Here is a 14,599-nt window from a genome sequence, read left to right on the forward strand (position 1 = left end):
TCGCCGGGAGTGCATCACATCATACGATCTTGTGAAGTCCGTTACAGACCAAATCCCATGAGCCGTGCTGAGCACTCAATAGATAAGCACGTAGCCACCATCTTTCAAATATTTGAGGCGTTCTATTTTGTCTATTCGCACAAAGCCATGCCACTAACTCTATGCGCCTAAGCCGTTCAAATGCTAATGGAGTACAGCCCACCTACCATAGACGCCATCTTGCTCATGGGCAATAAATTTTGAGAATTACATCCGTACAACCAGCTTCTTCCCTTTCATGTTGCCCTTCTTGAGCATGTCAAGCCCGTCTTGTACAACCTCTAGACCACCTTCAATGAGGTGCAGTTCAGGCAAGACCACTTTGCCGCTCCCAAGTAGTTTCCCCAACTCCTCCGTGTAACAGACATTTGACTTATCCAGAACGAATTGCTTCATTTCCACTGTATGAACAGTCACATTTTCTGGTACGACCTGAGACCCTGACATCATAGCCAGCGGAGCAAAGGCCACAGGTGCGTCTGTCGAGACGGCATCCAATGCCAAGGCGGCCGTCTTCGTTCCTACCAGGTCGATCGCGCGGGTGATACGGCCACTGGTGATGGTTCGTATCTCCTCGACCAACGCCTCGTTAGACTTCCCATCTCTTACGACAACGTGGGACGCTCCGAGTGCCTCCGATAGAGCTTTGGTCTCGGATGAGTTCACCGTAATTACCTTCAGGCCGCTGTGTACTGCAAATTGTGTCGCAAACTGACCAGTGACTGTAGAACCTCCCCAGATCAGCAGCCACTGTTCTTCGGACATATCGGTCGTAGCAGATGGAAGTGGCACCCCGAGCCATTTCCATAGCGACATGCCCGCAGTAAGAGCGGCAACACCGAGGCAAGAGGCTGCCTCGAATGATACTGTGCTGGGTATCGGCAGAACTGTATGTGACGGCACGACGACGAACTCCTGGAAGCATCCGGCGCGGACATCCTTGTAGTAGGTGCTGGTCCAGACTCTTTCACCTTCCCGGTATCCAGAGACGTTCTTTCCTACTTGGGCCACTACACCAGACATTTCTCTGCCAGTTACCTTTAAGTGCTTTGATCAGTGATGGCCCATAACGCATCACGGAATGAGGGAAGACTCACCCATGGGAACTCGGGCAGGCAAAAATTAAAATCAACCGACTTCCAATCAATAGGGTTCAACCCAACGTAATGGCTTCGTATCATAACTTCGTCGTCACCGACAGTTGGTATCGGGAAGTCATGTCGAATTTCATATTCGCCCTTTCGAGCTACGACCAAGGCTTTTTGCACCTGGGGTACGGGGAATTCAGCAACAGAGAGCGCCACTGAACCCTCTGATGTGGAAATCGATCCTTTCCCTACGCCTTCGATGACTTGAGAAGATCGCCTTTGATGCTTGATTGGATTTGATCTTATTCTCCGCAGCAGCGACCGAACCGTTTTCCAGGAGTTCCTGGTCTTTAGGGAATGTGAAGACTGAACGTCTGTCATCTTGAATTAAAGTTGATGCAAATAGGCTATGTCATTGAACCACCACGAAATTTTAGCATTGAACAAAGGCTGACTCCCGGACGTAACCAGAAAAGCTGAGTTGAAGAAGGTATGATGATGTAGCGCGCGGCTCATGGCTGGCACTCGATGGAGATGCCGACCACGGCATACGGATTAGATCATTATCACCGAAGCAGGCAATCCACCCAGAGTCGGATTGCCCTATCAGTGTTGCGATTGCTGAGAACATCAAGTTGTGTGTGTGGCGCTGGAGGTGTCACGACAGTATGGCAGCAGATTGCACCATCCGTCGGCTTTGTAAGTATCGGCCGTCGGAGGTCATCCGACGTTGCTCAACCCCCAACACCAAGCCTCAGAGGTCCACTTCACCACCCCCCACCCGCGCTGGCTTTCGCTTGCTTAGATTCCGAATGCGGGAAGGGGAAGGTGGAGGTGCATACCTACATGAGTTTGAGCATCAAATGGTTGTGGTCAAGCTCCAAGTCCACCACTTCCATCGCAATGCCTGATCCGACGGCCGAAAACTGACTTTGCATGAGAGGATGGACGTCTTTCAAAAACATGTAGTGCCTTGACATACTCCTCCTAGAACACAATTGAATTTGTTGCAAGCCAAGTTGCCTCCTGAAATTTGATCCTAATGGCGGTCTTCGTTGACCAGCAACGGCCATGCCGTATCATGAACATCAGCGGGTCGCCCGCCGACCGACGCGATGTTCTTGCCCTGTACGCAGCTTCTGAAGAACCAGTAGACGTCTTTGTGGGAGACTGGATGAGCGAACTCAATATGCCCAGTCGCGCGTATAGTGTGGCCAATGGTTTAGGTGTTGGGTACGAAGAAACCTTCATTGAAGCTCTCGAGCCTGCTCTGGAGGACCTTGCCCGGCGAAAGATCAAGCTAGCAGCTAACGGCGGCACGGTGGCCACTAAAGAGCTTTTCGAAGTGGTAGTCCAACTCGTCGAGAAGAAGGGCCTGGACCTTTGCGTGGCGTGGGTAGAAGGCGACCTTGTCATGGACAAGGTTGAGGCGTTGAAGAAAGAGGGCACAACCTTTAAACACATCTCCACAGGCGAAATGCTCGACGATTGGGAGTACAAGCCGCTGTTCGCTCAGTGTTACCTTGGAGGGATGGGCATCGCCGAGGCCTTCAGAGCTGGCGCAGATCTTGTCATATGCGGCCGTGTTGCTGATGCAGCGCCAATTGTAGGGAGTGCTGCTTGGTTTCATAATTGGTAAGTACGCGCCGAGCATACAGTGCAGTATGACTGAGAAGTTTGTTAACATTTACTGGGTCACGCACCGATTTCGACCAGTTGGCTCGATCTCTCATTGCGGGCCATCTGATTGAATGTTCTACTTACGTGACAGGGGGTAACTACACTGGTTTCAAGGGGATGGACTGGAAAAATCTCGACAACTTTGGCTACCCTATCGCTGAGATCGATGCTACTGGAGATGTTGTTATTACTAAACCGGAGGGTACTGGTGGAGTTGTGAACGTCGAGACCTGCAAAGAGCAGCTGCTCTACGAGATCCAGGGGAAATGGTATCTTAACTCGGATGTGACTGCTGTCATAGACGCAGCCCACTTCGAAGAGATCGGGAAGAACCGAGTTCGGCTGTCCGGCATCACTGGGCGCCCTCCTCCTCGTACAACCAAGGTTGGTCTGACGGCATTCGGTGGCTACAAGGCCGAGGTTCACTGGGCCTTGATCGGCTTGGACATCGAGGAGAAGGTAAAAATGTTGGAGATTCAAATGAAGGCAAGTTTTGGAGTAGAGAGGCTGAAGAAGTTTACCACCTTCAATCTGACGACTTATGGGTCGGTACCAGCAAACCCGACCAACATGAACGCCGCAACAGTCGACTTGAGATTAATGGTGCAAGCACACAACGAGGAGGACCTCTCAGATGAGAACTTTGCACGGCCAGCCTTTGACATTATCATGGCCAGCTTCCCTGCCGCCACATTCCATCCAGACAAACGTACAGCTACACCCATGGCAGTAAGTCGAGAGAGAGATCACACGTAATCAGTCATGTCTGCTTACTCAACCTCCAGTACCAGGAGTATTTTCCAACACTGATTCCGCAGCCAGCAGTGTCGGTCCACTTTTCCAAACCCGGGATGAAGAGTATCTCGATTCCGCCCCCGGAGGAGACAATTGAGCACCCGGAGATCCAGCCGTCTTATGAAACGGCAAATGCAATACCTTTAGAGGCCTTTGGACCGACCGTAAAGGCGCCGCTGGGTTACCGTGTCCTGGCCAGGGCAGGTGACAAGGGCTCAAATTGCAATGTTGGGTTCTTCGTTCGTGACGAGTCTGAGTGGCCATGGTTGCAGTCCTTCTTCACAACGGCAAAGTTCATCGAGTTGATGGGAGACGAGTATCATGGCCAGAAGATCGACAGGATGGAGTTTCGAGGCCTTTGGGCGGTGCATTTCCTTGTGAAAGACTTCCTCGACCGTGGAGTCACTGCGAACGCAACGTACGACGTTCTTGGAAAGTTCCTAGCCGAATTTATCAGGGCCAGATTTGTGGATATGCCGATACAATTCTTGATGAAAGGCAAGATCTGAGCCAGCAGACCCGAAGGTCCTGCATGGAGGGCGGACTAATGGGCAATCTTCCCAGTACGAGGTTGCGGTGAGATCCGCGGGCGTCATTGATCTCTTTTTTCTCCTGCGCTCCAGCCGCGCGTTCATTTTGCTCGAGGAAATCTGGCGCCGCCTTGGACCGTTATGCTGGTTCAAGCCTCGCAGGCGGCGTGTTAACAGTTAATAGCATCGCAGAGGCTACGGAGTGTCTCCTCTAAGCCACCGCCCGGTGGCTCGAAGGAGACAGTGTAACTAGTAAATTAAGGGTGTGAACCCCAGAGTAGCAGAGGTTTTGTTACGGGTTTAGGCATATGCTTAAGTCCCATCACTAACCAATATCAACTAAAGCATTGAGCCACTATTTTGCAACACATTCCGAGGTTATCAGTGCGTAATTATCAGTCATTGTTTCCTACCCCGGCCATTAGCCACTAGTTAGATGCTACGGGAGTTCGATTACCATTGGCAGGTAGTTAGTGCTTCGCGAGCGCTGAAAGCCTGATCTGCTTGCAAAGTAGCCGCTTACCTACTGTAGACTAATGACTTATACTTTTCGGAACCGTACCGCCGCTAATCTCCCAAATGACCAAAATGCATCGTCGCGTCCACCAGCACCCTTGATAAGCCCTTCGCTGCTTCGGAAGTTGACTGACTCCCAGCGGGGACCAAGCGACATTGTAGGATGCCCCCGCATTGATGGCGCCCAATCCTGTCTTATCAATTCCATGGGCTTGCCGGGAATAGGGCAGAGAAGACCCCCGCTTGCTGGCCAGTGCCAGACCATTGGATTACGACCCCAGAGATCCACCCCAACGCGCACCTTGCAACAAGGATGTCTGGAGCAGCGAAGCACATGGATTGTCCTTGTCGAATAAATGCTCCGTTGCTCTCGAGATACATGATGCCCGGTTTTCAGGTTCCTCAAGTGAGGAGCTTCATGATGCTCTCCCGGGTAGTGACCCTCTGTCCTACGCTTTTCATAGCCTTGCATATCTCGAAGATTTCCAACTCTTCTACGCCTCCATTTGATAGCTAGTCGTACAACATGATGTCTCCAGTGCAGGCCGGAGTCGCCACGGCTGAGACAGAACCAAAAGCGCGGCCTGTCAAGCGTCCCCGTGTTGCAGTTGCATGCAAAAGGTGCAAGACCAGGAAGCAGATACGTTACCCGGCGCCGTCCTCCGATGTTGTATGCTGATGTTTTAGCACAAGTGCAATGGGCTCCAACCCTGCTCCAACTGTAGAGACTTCGGCGCGGTTTGCGAATATCTGCCGCCTAAATCAATGACCATCCACCGCGATCAGCAGAAGTCCGTCCAAGCCGTACAGGCCGTCGAAGACCGTGTTGCTGAGCTCGAATCAATTCTACGAAGGGAGGGGATTGGCAAATACGGCCGCAAACGGAAAGAACGGACCGACAGCGATGGTTATACACGCGCTTCCTCGACAATAGAAGTATCCACCTCGAAACGGTGGCAGCCGTCCCCAGCACCGTCAGAGCAGAGATCAGATAGCTCATCTCCAGTACCGAAGCGCAAACCAGTCGGCACAGTAGTAGAAATTCTCCGTGATCTCTCGATAGAAGCATCCGGAGGCTACATTGGTGCCACATCACAGATCACTATGGGTCGTATGATCAGTTCAATCGTCCAAGCCAGAGAGTATACCGTCAGCAATAGCGCCGAAAGAGGCGGTGCTTGGGAGCATCTAAGTCCCAAATCAGCCAACACCGGACCGGGACCATTGGGCGGTGGCTTCGACTTTGCCCAAGTGCCACCTGAAATTGCAGACAAGCTCTTCAAGGGTTACATTGGCCACATTGCAACCAGATGGCCCGTTTTACAGACGCCTTTCATGCGCCTCCTCCACGCTGAGCGTCGTACGCTCTCTGATGCATTCTTCACCAGCGTCTTACATCTCATTTACGCCATTGCAGGCAGATTTCTGGAGACTACTGGCGAGACCGGCGACTTCTTCCCAGAGCAGCATTACGACCAGGCCTTGAAGAACCTCGACGACATATTACGACTTCACGACATCAGATCAGTCCAGTTCCTGCTCCTTCTCTCCATATATAGCCTACGATCGCCCAGAGGCCCTGGTGCGTGGACGTACAGCGGTCTAGCTATGCGGACTTGTATCGACTTCGGCATGCATAGGAAGACCCATAAAAGGAGGTCACCCCTTGAGCATGAAATGCGGAAGAGGGTGTTTTGGACTTGTTATTGCCTTGACAGACAGGTATCCATCATACTAGGACGGCCTTTCGCTATTTCTGATAGAGACATTGATATTGAGGTAAGCAACCCCTCGGTTTCCGGAGAGCATTAATTAACTCTACCAAGCTGCCGTTGGACGTTGATGAAGCATGTGAAGATCTAGAGATTCTTGAGAAAGTGAGATCAGAAGCGGCATCAAAGCCGAATATTCCACCAACCAAGTCTACGTCGATGACGGGTTTCATCTACATATGCCGCCTAAGACAGATTGAGTCAAACATACAGCAGTCTGTATACCGCGTTGATCAGTCTGCTCCTGCCACAGAAGCTGAAGCCGAGCGATATATTCAACAGCTGGAGGATTGGAAGCAGCAGATGCCCACTGATGCGTCATCAACGAACCCCGAAGGCATGATCGTAGATGGACTCGATAATTACGTGAGTTCTCTACTAGTTTCTTTTGTCTCCGCGAACTCTTGTTAACTCTTACAAGATGGTATACTACTATAAATGTCTACGGTTCCTTTTACACCCAGTTATTCTTTCCCCCGAGTTATCCGACACGAAATTCCTGCGGAAATGTGCCGAAGCCTGCGGTGGAGTGTGCAGGACGTATAAGAAGCTGCATCAGTCCGTGCCAGTGGGCTTCAGTGTCATGGCTCTCCACTCCATCTTCCTGGCAGGTAAGCTTATGATTTCCTGCAAATGGCAGTTACGACAACCGCTAACATGAGCCAGGCCTCACCCTCATCTACTGTGCATGGGCATCACCAAAAGAGGTGTTCTCTATTAGCGCGAGTAACGATATGAATGCATGTAGCATAGTTCTTTACATCATCACAGAGCGATGGCCGGGGGCAAGAAGGTATCGTGATGTTTACGAGGCAATCAAGCAGATGGTGCTTGAATCGATCGAGGAAGGAGAATATGAACCACGCAGGGCTATCACAAACCTACGGCCAGGTCTCCATGCTGCCTTGAGAGCAATTGACCAAGATGATGACGGGGAGTTCTCGGCAATGGTGACAGATATGGCTGGCGGCTACGTACCTGCCGAAGAAGAGTTTCCGCAAGAACAAACCCCAAATGGGGTCTTTGGCACTCCGGGAGCTCAGAACAGCTTCAACTTCACGTTACCTCTGGACGGGATGCCTCTCGACTTTCACGAATCAGATTCTTTCAACGTCGATGGGATATTCGCCACGCCCAGCAGCGAGTGGCTGGCAACATGAACCGAGAGACGGAGCCATGTAGAAGAGGACGGGAAAGATTGCTTGGCTTCAAAGACTTTGTGCTTGTGATTCGATCCATGCTGAGTGTCAGTCTGGTGGGATAGGGTTAGGCCGATGTAAACCGCAACTTTAGGCATGCATTTCTATTAACGGTCACGACACCTAAGAGAGCACATCATGCCGGATTATTTATACGTAAAATTAATGTAAAGAACGCCGTCCATGTGACCTTGTGGTCGTGTTTATGCATCTTTAGCAGGTGTGAGATGGCTTTAGTGGCGGTTGAGCAGATGAATGTTGACCGGAACGTGGCCGTACACGGGCCGGGATTGGCGGGTAGTTTTGGTCCACATCATCCGGGATCCGCTCATGCCTCGGGCTTACCGTATCTAACGCAAGATAATCTATCAGTCGTCTAATGATGTCAACCTCACATGGGGCTCACTGGCTGGCATGTCGCCTAAGTTAGCTCGATTTAAGCTCCAAGGTACTCTTTGACGGCGGAGCAGAACTCGTATTATAAACCACGGTCATATCGTACAGCGTGGGTCCAACCATAGATAACTCCTACAATCACACCCACGACTACTCCCACTGACTCTCAGCTTTCAAGATGCCTGATCCCCCGCAGGCCACTCCATTCGCTTCAACCACTGATGTCAGGCATGCATTTTCCGTGGCAATGTCTGACGTCTACAGGACGGAAGTACCTCTTTACTCCGATCTCCTCTCTCTCGTAGGGGATGTCAATAACAGTTTTCTCGAATCCAACCCTAGCGTCCGAAGACATATGGAAGAAACGGACCAGCTTGAGAGGCTGCATTATGAGCGACATGGTGCAATCCGGCTTGGGACCGCAGAGGAGATGAAGATGATGGCACGATTCTTCGCAATTATGGGAATGCAACCAGTCGGTTACTATGACCTCTCACAGCCCCCGGCACGGCTTCCCGTACATGCAACATGCTTCCGATGCCTCGATCTCGAGTCCCTTTCAATGAATCCTTTTAGAGTATTCGTCTCTTTACTGCGCCCTGAATGCATATCCTCAAACCTCCGATCGAAAGCGTTCAAGATTCTCTCACGCCGACAAATATTTTCAAGCAGATGCCTCGAGCTGATAGAACTTGCTGAGCGACAGGCGGGGCTGTCGGCCGCAGAAGCCGATGAGTTCATCAAGGAAGGCTTAGAGACATTCAAGTGGCGAGGGACCTCAACAGTCTCACTCTCAGAGTACAGCGACCTTCAAGCTGAGAGCGCATTGTTGGCTGACATTGTCGCTTTTCCGGGGCCGCACATCAACCACTTGACCCCCAGAACTTTGGATATCGACCAGGTGCAAATCAGTATGGAGAAAAATGGTATCCCAGTTAAGGAAGTAATAGAAGGACCCCCTGCGCGAGATTGCCCTATTCTTCTACGTCAGACTAGTTTTAAAGCGCTGAAAGAGGGCGTTTACTTCCCGACCTACGGAGATGACGGTTCCAGGTCAGAGACGGTGCTGGGCAGCCATACTGCTCGCTTTGGTGAGATAGAGCAGCGCGGTGCCGCGCTGACTGAGAAGGGACGCGCGCTTTACGACCATCTTGTTAATGAAGCATGGAAGAAAGGCGTTACACCGCAGGATCCTGAAGCTTACAAGGACTTATTCAAGTCTTTTCCAGATACTTGGAAAGATATCAGGTCCCAATCATTGGCGTGGTTTCGTTATTATCCCGTCAAAGATGCCACGAAGGATGGCGAAGATAGTATTGAGGAACTCATTCGCAACGGCAAGGTTGCGTATGAGCCGCTGACCTACGAGGACTTCTTGCCTCTCAGCGCGGCCGGGATCTTTCGCAGTAACCTTCGCACGACAAGTGCTGGGGATGAAAATGAATCTGTCACAGTAACTGGCGATGATGGCAGGGATGAACTGCAAAAGGCTGTGAAAAGAGTTATCGTGGATGAATTTGTAACTTACAGGATGTTACAGCAGGAGAGTCTGGAGGATTGCAAGGTACACTTTGCACTCACAACATAGCTCGATGATGCAGAACATTGACCCAGAGCAGCCTAAAAGAGAGCCAGTCTACGCCCTAAGATGAAAGCTGAATGTGACGGTATTGTCCCAGATATCCTCTCTTCTGACCTACATCGGAATGTGGAGAGTCCGCACAACTGTGAAAACTTCTCGACTGTATTCGCCTCCCTCACGTCCTGTACCGGAGTTCTTCATTCCCCCAAAAGGTGTTCCAAGTTCTCTGACTAACCAGCAGTTCACCCATACTAGACCAGCCTCGATCTGCTCACCCACCCTCCGTATCCTTGACGCATCCTTTGTTAACAGTACGGACGCCAATCCGTTCGGATTGTCATTGGCAAGCTCTACAGCTTCTTCTTCGGAATCGAACTTAGCAATAGTCACCACCGGGCCAAAGATCTCTTCCCTCATGATCCGAGAAGACGTCGAAACGTCGGTGAGGATGACGGGGTCAATCCAGAAGCCATTTTTAGGATCTGCGACAGGGGTTGAGCCAGTGTTGAACGTCGCCTTCTCAGATTCGGCTAGTTCAAGATATGAGCGGATCTTCTGATAATGCTGTAGAGAAACCACTGCTCCCATCTTGCCGCCTCGCTGGTAGTTCGCGGTTACGTAGGCAGTGAATGCTGCAACGAACTGGTCATATATGGCAGACTGCACATATATGCGAGATCCACACAAGCAAATCTATAATTATCAGCATGATTCATCATAGTATATCACTTAGCCCTTAGACATACCTCTCCCTGGTTCTCAAAAGCAGCCGTGGCGGCTGTTTGAACTGCTTTACTGAGGTCTACATCCTCGAAAACCAACGTCGGGTTCTTACCACCCAGCTCGAGCGATAGGTGCTTATAGATCTGATCTGCAGTGTCTTTTCTAATGCGAATACCTGTGGCAGTGCCACCAGTAAAGGAGATACCCTTAACCAGGGGGCTTTTCACCAACGCCGACCCCGTGGTGGGGCCATCTCCGAAGACGACATTGATGACACCCTCCGGTAGCTCAGCGAGGCGGAAGATCTCACATAGAAGAAAAGCCGACATGGACGTGACTTCTGATGGCTTCGCCACCGCCGTGCATCCGAATGCGAGACATGGGGCAATCTTCCATGTCAGCAGGTAGAGGGGCATATTCCAAGGGGAGATCAACGCGAAGACGCCAGCTGGAGACCGATGCTCGTAAGTAAGAGCTACGCCATCGATCATGCGAGCCGCAGTCTCTTGGTGCAAGATAAAAGTAGAAAAATAGCTGTGAAGGGTCTCCTCAGTAACAGACTCCTCCGAGAACTCTCTGAGGATAGGCTTACCTGAAATTCGAGACAGCCCGATCGACCTCAATCCGAGCCCGTGCCAGTGTCTTCCCCTGGTCAATGCTCTCCCAGATTGCCAGTAGCTCTCGATTCTCCTGTATGAGCTGCGCAACTCGCTCCAAGTATTTAGACCGTGTTGCAACCGTTGTTTTGCTCCATCCCTTAAAGGCAGCTGTCGCCTTTCTCAACGCCTCATCGACCTCTGCGGCACTGCTGATTGGGACCTTCGCAAATGCCTTTCCTGTTTTCGGATCTACCGAGTCCATATGCTGAGAAGATGGCGCAAAGGCATTTCCCACGAAGTTTTCCATGGCCAGTCTGCCGTTCTCGCCCTGAGCCTGGATGAAGGCCTCGGCCTTGTCTAGCGAGTCGCAGCCCCAAGCATCGCGGATGGCACTGCAGCGAGCTTCCGAACTGACTGATCCCATACTAGCTGACGTGTGCTCAGAATTTCGTGAGAACAAGGTCAGCTTCACGGTATGCGCCTTCAACAACAATGCTCCCCTTGAACTGCTATGTCCTTGTAGCTAGACGTATTCCCCTAGCGGTGCTGGCATCGCATCACCGGCACTGCACTGCACACAAACCCCACTCCGCTGTCTCTTAGACCTGTATTGTCCAATCTAAAAGTTCCCGGCACTGTGCGGCAGCGGCGCCTGCACTCGGATGCGGAAGAGATCTTGATTGGCCCAGATTGCCCAGGATGTCGGCCCGCCCCCGTGTATGGACCACCGGCATCGTCCGCCTCACCCCTACTGTGCTCGGCATTCATTCTGCAGTGGCTCGACTCACTCCAAGTTTGACTGCACAGCTACCGTGTGCCAAAACTGTCGGGGCACATGAAGGATTGAGGTATAAGGAGTCAGGGTTGTTGTATGGCTTCATCGTCCTCGCCTGCGGAGTTGAAGACGATCCTACAAGGCGTTCCAAGATTGGGTGCTGCGATTGCACCAGCGGGGTCACATTGGGGGCTCTGGTAGCTACTTCAATAATAAATAGCAGAGCCGTGTCAGCACTTCTTCCTCCTCGCAGCGAGTCCCAAGAGTCTGACTGTGGTGTTAACATGATAGCCAAATGGTGCCTCCCAGAGCAGTGGATGTCTACATAGGTATGTATTCAAGGGAATAATGCTAGAAGGACGACCTAATCCAGCGGGCAAGACACGGCAGGTGCCCGGGTCCTAGGGTGGGTTGAGGACCTCGAAGACCGACGCCTGCGCGTTACGACTATGACTGCTTAAGATAAATAGCTACTCGACTTGATGGATTTGGACTATTAATCCTAGGAGCTTCTACTGTCCGGATTTATGAGTTAGAAGAGAGAAATAACAACAGTACTTCCAACCTGTCTACTTGCGGTGCTGCAGTGGTAGGTCGCATCCAATGGACTAACTTAGGCAGTCGAGTCGCTGTGGAACTGGCGCCCGAAGATATCCGCTTTCAGCCAGTGCAGCGGGCAGCGCATCCGAACGGTGCCCGGAGCGGAACTGTGACACCAAGGATTCACTTTCGACGTGACACCCAAACTTCAAGGTCCCCTCTATTAGCAAAGCGTTCATTTCCGAGCTCACCTTCCTGGAACGGAGAGAGAAACTTCACCGCAAGCCTTTTCTATCAAGCACAATTTCGGGTGCCCAAATCTCCACACAGCCCCCAGAATGTCGCCTTCTGCCAACGGCACGCCCTTCTTCCTACCTGCAGAGCGGGCTCAGGGACTCGCCAACTACCCTCATGCGCGGATTGTTCCAGCCTCTCAGAAGACACTGCACGTTTCTGGTACATCATCGCGGCGCGGAGACGGTACCTACGCCGGATGCACCACAGATGATGCTGGCAAGCACACGCTGAATATCAAAGAGCAGACGAAGGCTGTCCTGGAGAACATCGATACTATTATCAAAGGGGCAACGAATGGAGCTGCTGGGATCGAGAGCGTTGTCGACGCTACCATCTTTTTGACTGACATGAAGGATTACGGTGGAATGAATGAGGAGTGGAATAAGGTGTTCCCGGACAAGACCAAGGCACCGGCTAGGACGTGTGTTCAGGTGGCTGCGCTGCCGAACGTGAGGCTCAACGTTGAGATCAAGTGCACAGCTCTGTACACTGAAATTTCATGAAAACCCAGCCGACAGGACGAGACATGAGGATGAGCATGGCAAACATAACGGACCCCCCACCGGGAACGTGGCTTGGTCGGACTAGGCGCGTCTACGAGGAATAATATAGAATTCCACTATAGGGGAATTTATGATGTCAAAATTGAAGTTATATTTTTTAAATCTTGACGATAAGCTTCCCAACAGTCTTCTTGCTAACAAGGTCTTCCTGAGCTTTTCCAACCTCAGCGAGACTGTATTCGGCCCCAAAGTTGACCTTCACAGTTCCATTTTCAACAAGATCCAGCAGCTCGCCGCTCCTCGCCAAGAACTCCTCTCGTTCTGTAATATAGTTTGCCAGCGTAGGCCTTACCAGTCTGATGTTTTTCTTGCTCAGATCCAGGGGTTTGATTGAAGCAATCGCGCCGCTCGAGTTGCCGAATGTGACGAACGTACCCTTGCGTCGTGTCATGGCCATATCCGCCTGCACCGTAGCTTGACCGATACCCGAATAGACGACATGGCAGCCTTTCCCGTCAGTGAGCTTTGAGACTTCCTCCTCGACATTCTGTTCCGTATAGATGATGACATGATCACACCCGTGGGACTTGGCAACCTCTGCCTTGGCCGCGGTCGAAGTCGTCCCAATTACAGTGGCACCTAGTGACTTGGCCATCTGAACGAGGAGTCCTCCTGTGCCTCCAGCAGCGGCTTGTACTAAAGCGGTCTCTCCATTCTTCAGTTCATGAGCGTCGCGGCATAGTGTCCAAGCGGTTAAGCCCTGAAGCATGATAGCGGCTCCCTGCTTCGTCGAAACGTCCCGCGGCAACTTCAAGACCGCTTTGGCATCCGCCACCATGTACTCGGCCATGGCTCCGGGAGAGAAAACTGCGATCCTGTCGTCGACTTGAAGTCCCAGATCAGGCGAGACGTCAGCGCCGAGCTCCGCAATGACACCTGCGGCCTCACGACCAGCCACACATGGTAGCGGAACAGGGTAGAGCCCGCTTCTGAGGTATGTGTCAATGAAGTTCACACCAGCGTATTCGACTTTAATGAGGACTTCGCTGGATTTCGGCACTGGCTTTGGTATGTCTACCAACTTCAGCACATCGCTGCCACCCGTCTCATTGAATTGAACCGCCTTCATGGTGGGCTTGGTGGACTTAGCTAGATCCTGGAGAGGTATCGCTGAAATAGAATGATAGTGAGAATATATCCATTTATGCTAGACACAGTAAGCTGCCCAGCTAGACGGGATCGCGTCACATACGCCGTTGTTGGCTATGGCAAACGTGTTCCGCTACGGCTGCGAACGCTTCCGGCGCTCGTCGGAAATACTGTGGACGGCCGCCGGCGCCACACCAAGTGCATTTGTATCTACTCCACTGCAAAGTGTCCCCAGAAAACACTCCATATTGGGTAGTTATTCTTCTACTCTTCAAACTACACAATCCGAGGCGCGCAGCCATATATGACTGATGATATAGAGCATAATGTTGCACTTGATCTCAATACTCGTAACGCAGGTGTCCTGAATGGTCACCCTCGCAGGCGTGCATGAGTCAGCTTAAGGGCTGGCTGCA

The 14,599-nt window shown here is 51.6% G+C and overlaps 7 protein-coding genes across 7 annotated transcripts; 4 read left to right on the top strand and 3 right to left on the bottom strand.

Annotated features, from left to right (window-relative positions):
* Window positions 1-246: 246 nt before the first annotated feature.
* Window positions 247-1,508, bottom strand: JN550_007582 (uncharacterized protein; the record flags this gene model as incomplete). Its single annotated transcript, XM_049319449.1, has 2 exons — window positions 247-1,077; window positions 1,137-1,508. 2 exons carry the CDS (start codon window positions 1,506-1,508, stop codon window positions 247-249), a joined length of 1,203 nt encoding a protein of 400 aa, XP_049170558.1.
* A 661-nt stretch (window positions 1,509-2,169) lies between these two features.
* On the top strand, window positions 2,170-4,111 carry JN550_007583 (uncharacterized protein; the record flags this gene model as incomplete). Its single annotated transcript, XM_049319450.1, has 3 exons — window positions 2,170-2,762; window positions 2,804-3,536; window positions 3,593-4,111. The coding sequence occupies 3 exons, from the start codon at window positions 2,170-2,172 to the stop codon at window positions 4,109-4,111; spliced, it is 1,845 nt and encodes a 614-aa protein (XP_049170559.1).
* A 1,302-nt stretch (window positions 4,112-5,413) lies between these two features.
* Window positions 5,414-7,580, top strand: JN550_007584 (uncharacterized protein; the record flags this gene model as incomplete). The annotated part of the gene is made up of 5 exons (XM_049319451.1): window positions 5,414-6,230; window positions 6,387-6,427; window positions 6,475-6,786; window positions 6,842-7,031; window positions 7,087-7,580. 5 exons carry the CDS (start codon window positions 5,414-5,416, stop codon window positions 7,578-7,580), a joined length of 1,854 nt encoding a protein of 617 aa, XP_049170560.1.
* A 613-nt stretch (window positions 7,581-8,193) lies between these two features.
* JN550_007585 (uncharacterized protein) lies at window positions 8,194-9,603 on the top strand (the record flags this gene model as incomplete). The annotated part of the gene is made up of 1 exon (XM_049319452.1): window positions 8,194-9,603. The coding sequence occupies one exon, from the start codon at window positions 8,194-8,196 to the stop codon at window positions 9,601-9,603; it is 1,410 nt and encodes a 469-aa protein (XP_049170561.1).
* Window positions 9,604-9,711: 108 nt separating this feature from the next.
* JN550_007586 (uncharacterized protein) lies at window positions 9,712-11,343 on the bottom strand (the record flags this gene model as incomplete). The annotated part of the gene is made up of 3 exons (XM_049319453.1): window positions 9,712-10,290; window positions 10,344-10,854; window positions 10,913-11,343. 3 exons carry the CDS (start codon window positions 11,341-11,343, stop codon window positions 9,712-9,714), a joined length of 1,521 nt encoding a protein of 506 aa, XP_049170562.1.
* A 1,229-nt stretch (window positions 11,344-12,572) lies between these two features.
* JN550_007587 (uncharacterized protein) lies at window positions 12,573-13,034 on the top strand (the record flags this gene model as incomplete). Its single annotated transcript, XM_049319454.1, has 1 exon — window positions 12,573-13,034. One exon carries the CDS (start codon window positions 12,573-12,575, stop codon window positions 13,032-13,034), a length of 462 nt encoding a protein of 153 aa, XP_049170563.1.
* A 157-nt stretch (window positions 13,035-13,191) lies between these two features.
* On the bottom strand, window positions 13,192-14,163 carry JN550_007588 (uncharacterized protein; the record flags this gene model as incomplete). The annotated part of the gene is made up of 1 exon (XM_049319455.1): window positions 13,192-14,163. The coding sequence occupies one exon, from the start codon at window positions 14,161-14,163 to the stop codon at window positions 13,192-13,194; it is 972 nt and encodes a 323-aa protein (XP_049170564.1).
* Window positions 14,164-14,599: the final 436 nt, after the last annotated feature.

This window comes from Neoarthrinium moseri (assembly GCF_022829205.1).
Source record: "Neoarthrinium moseri strain CBS 164.80 chromosome Unknown scaffold29_Wmoseri_CBS_16480, whole genome shotgun sequence".
Taxonomy (NCBI): domain Eukaryota; kingdom Fungi; phylum Ascomycota; class Sordariomycetes; order Amphisphaeriales; family Apiosporaceae; genus Neoarthrinium; species Neoarthrinium moseri.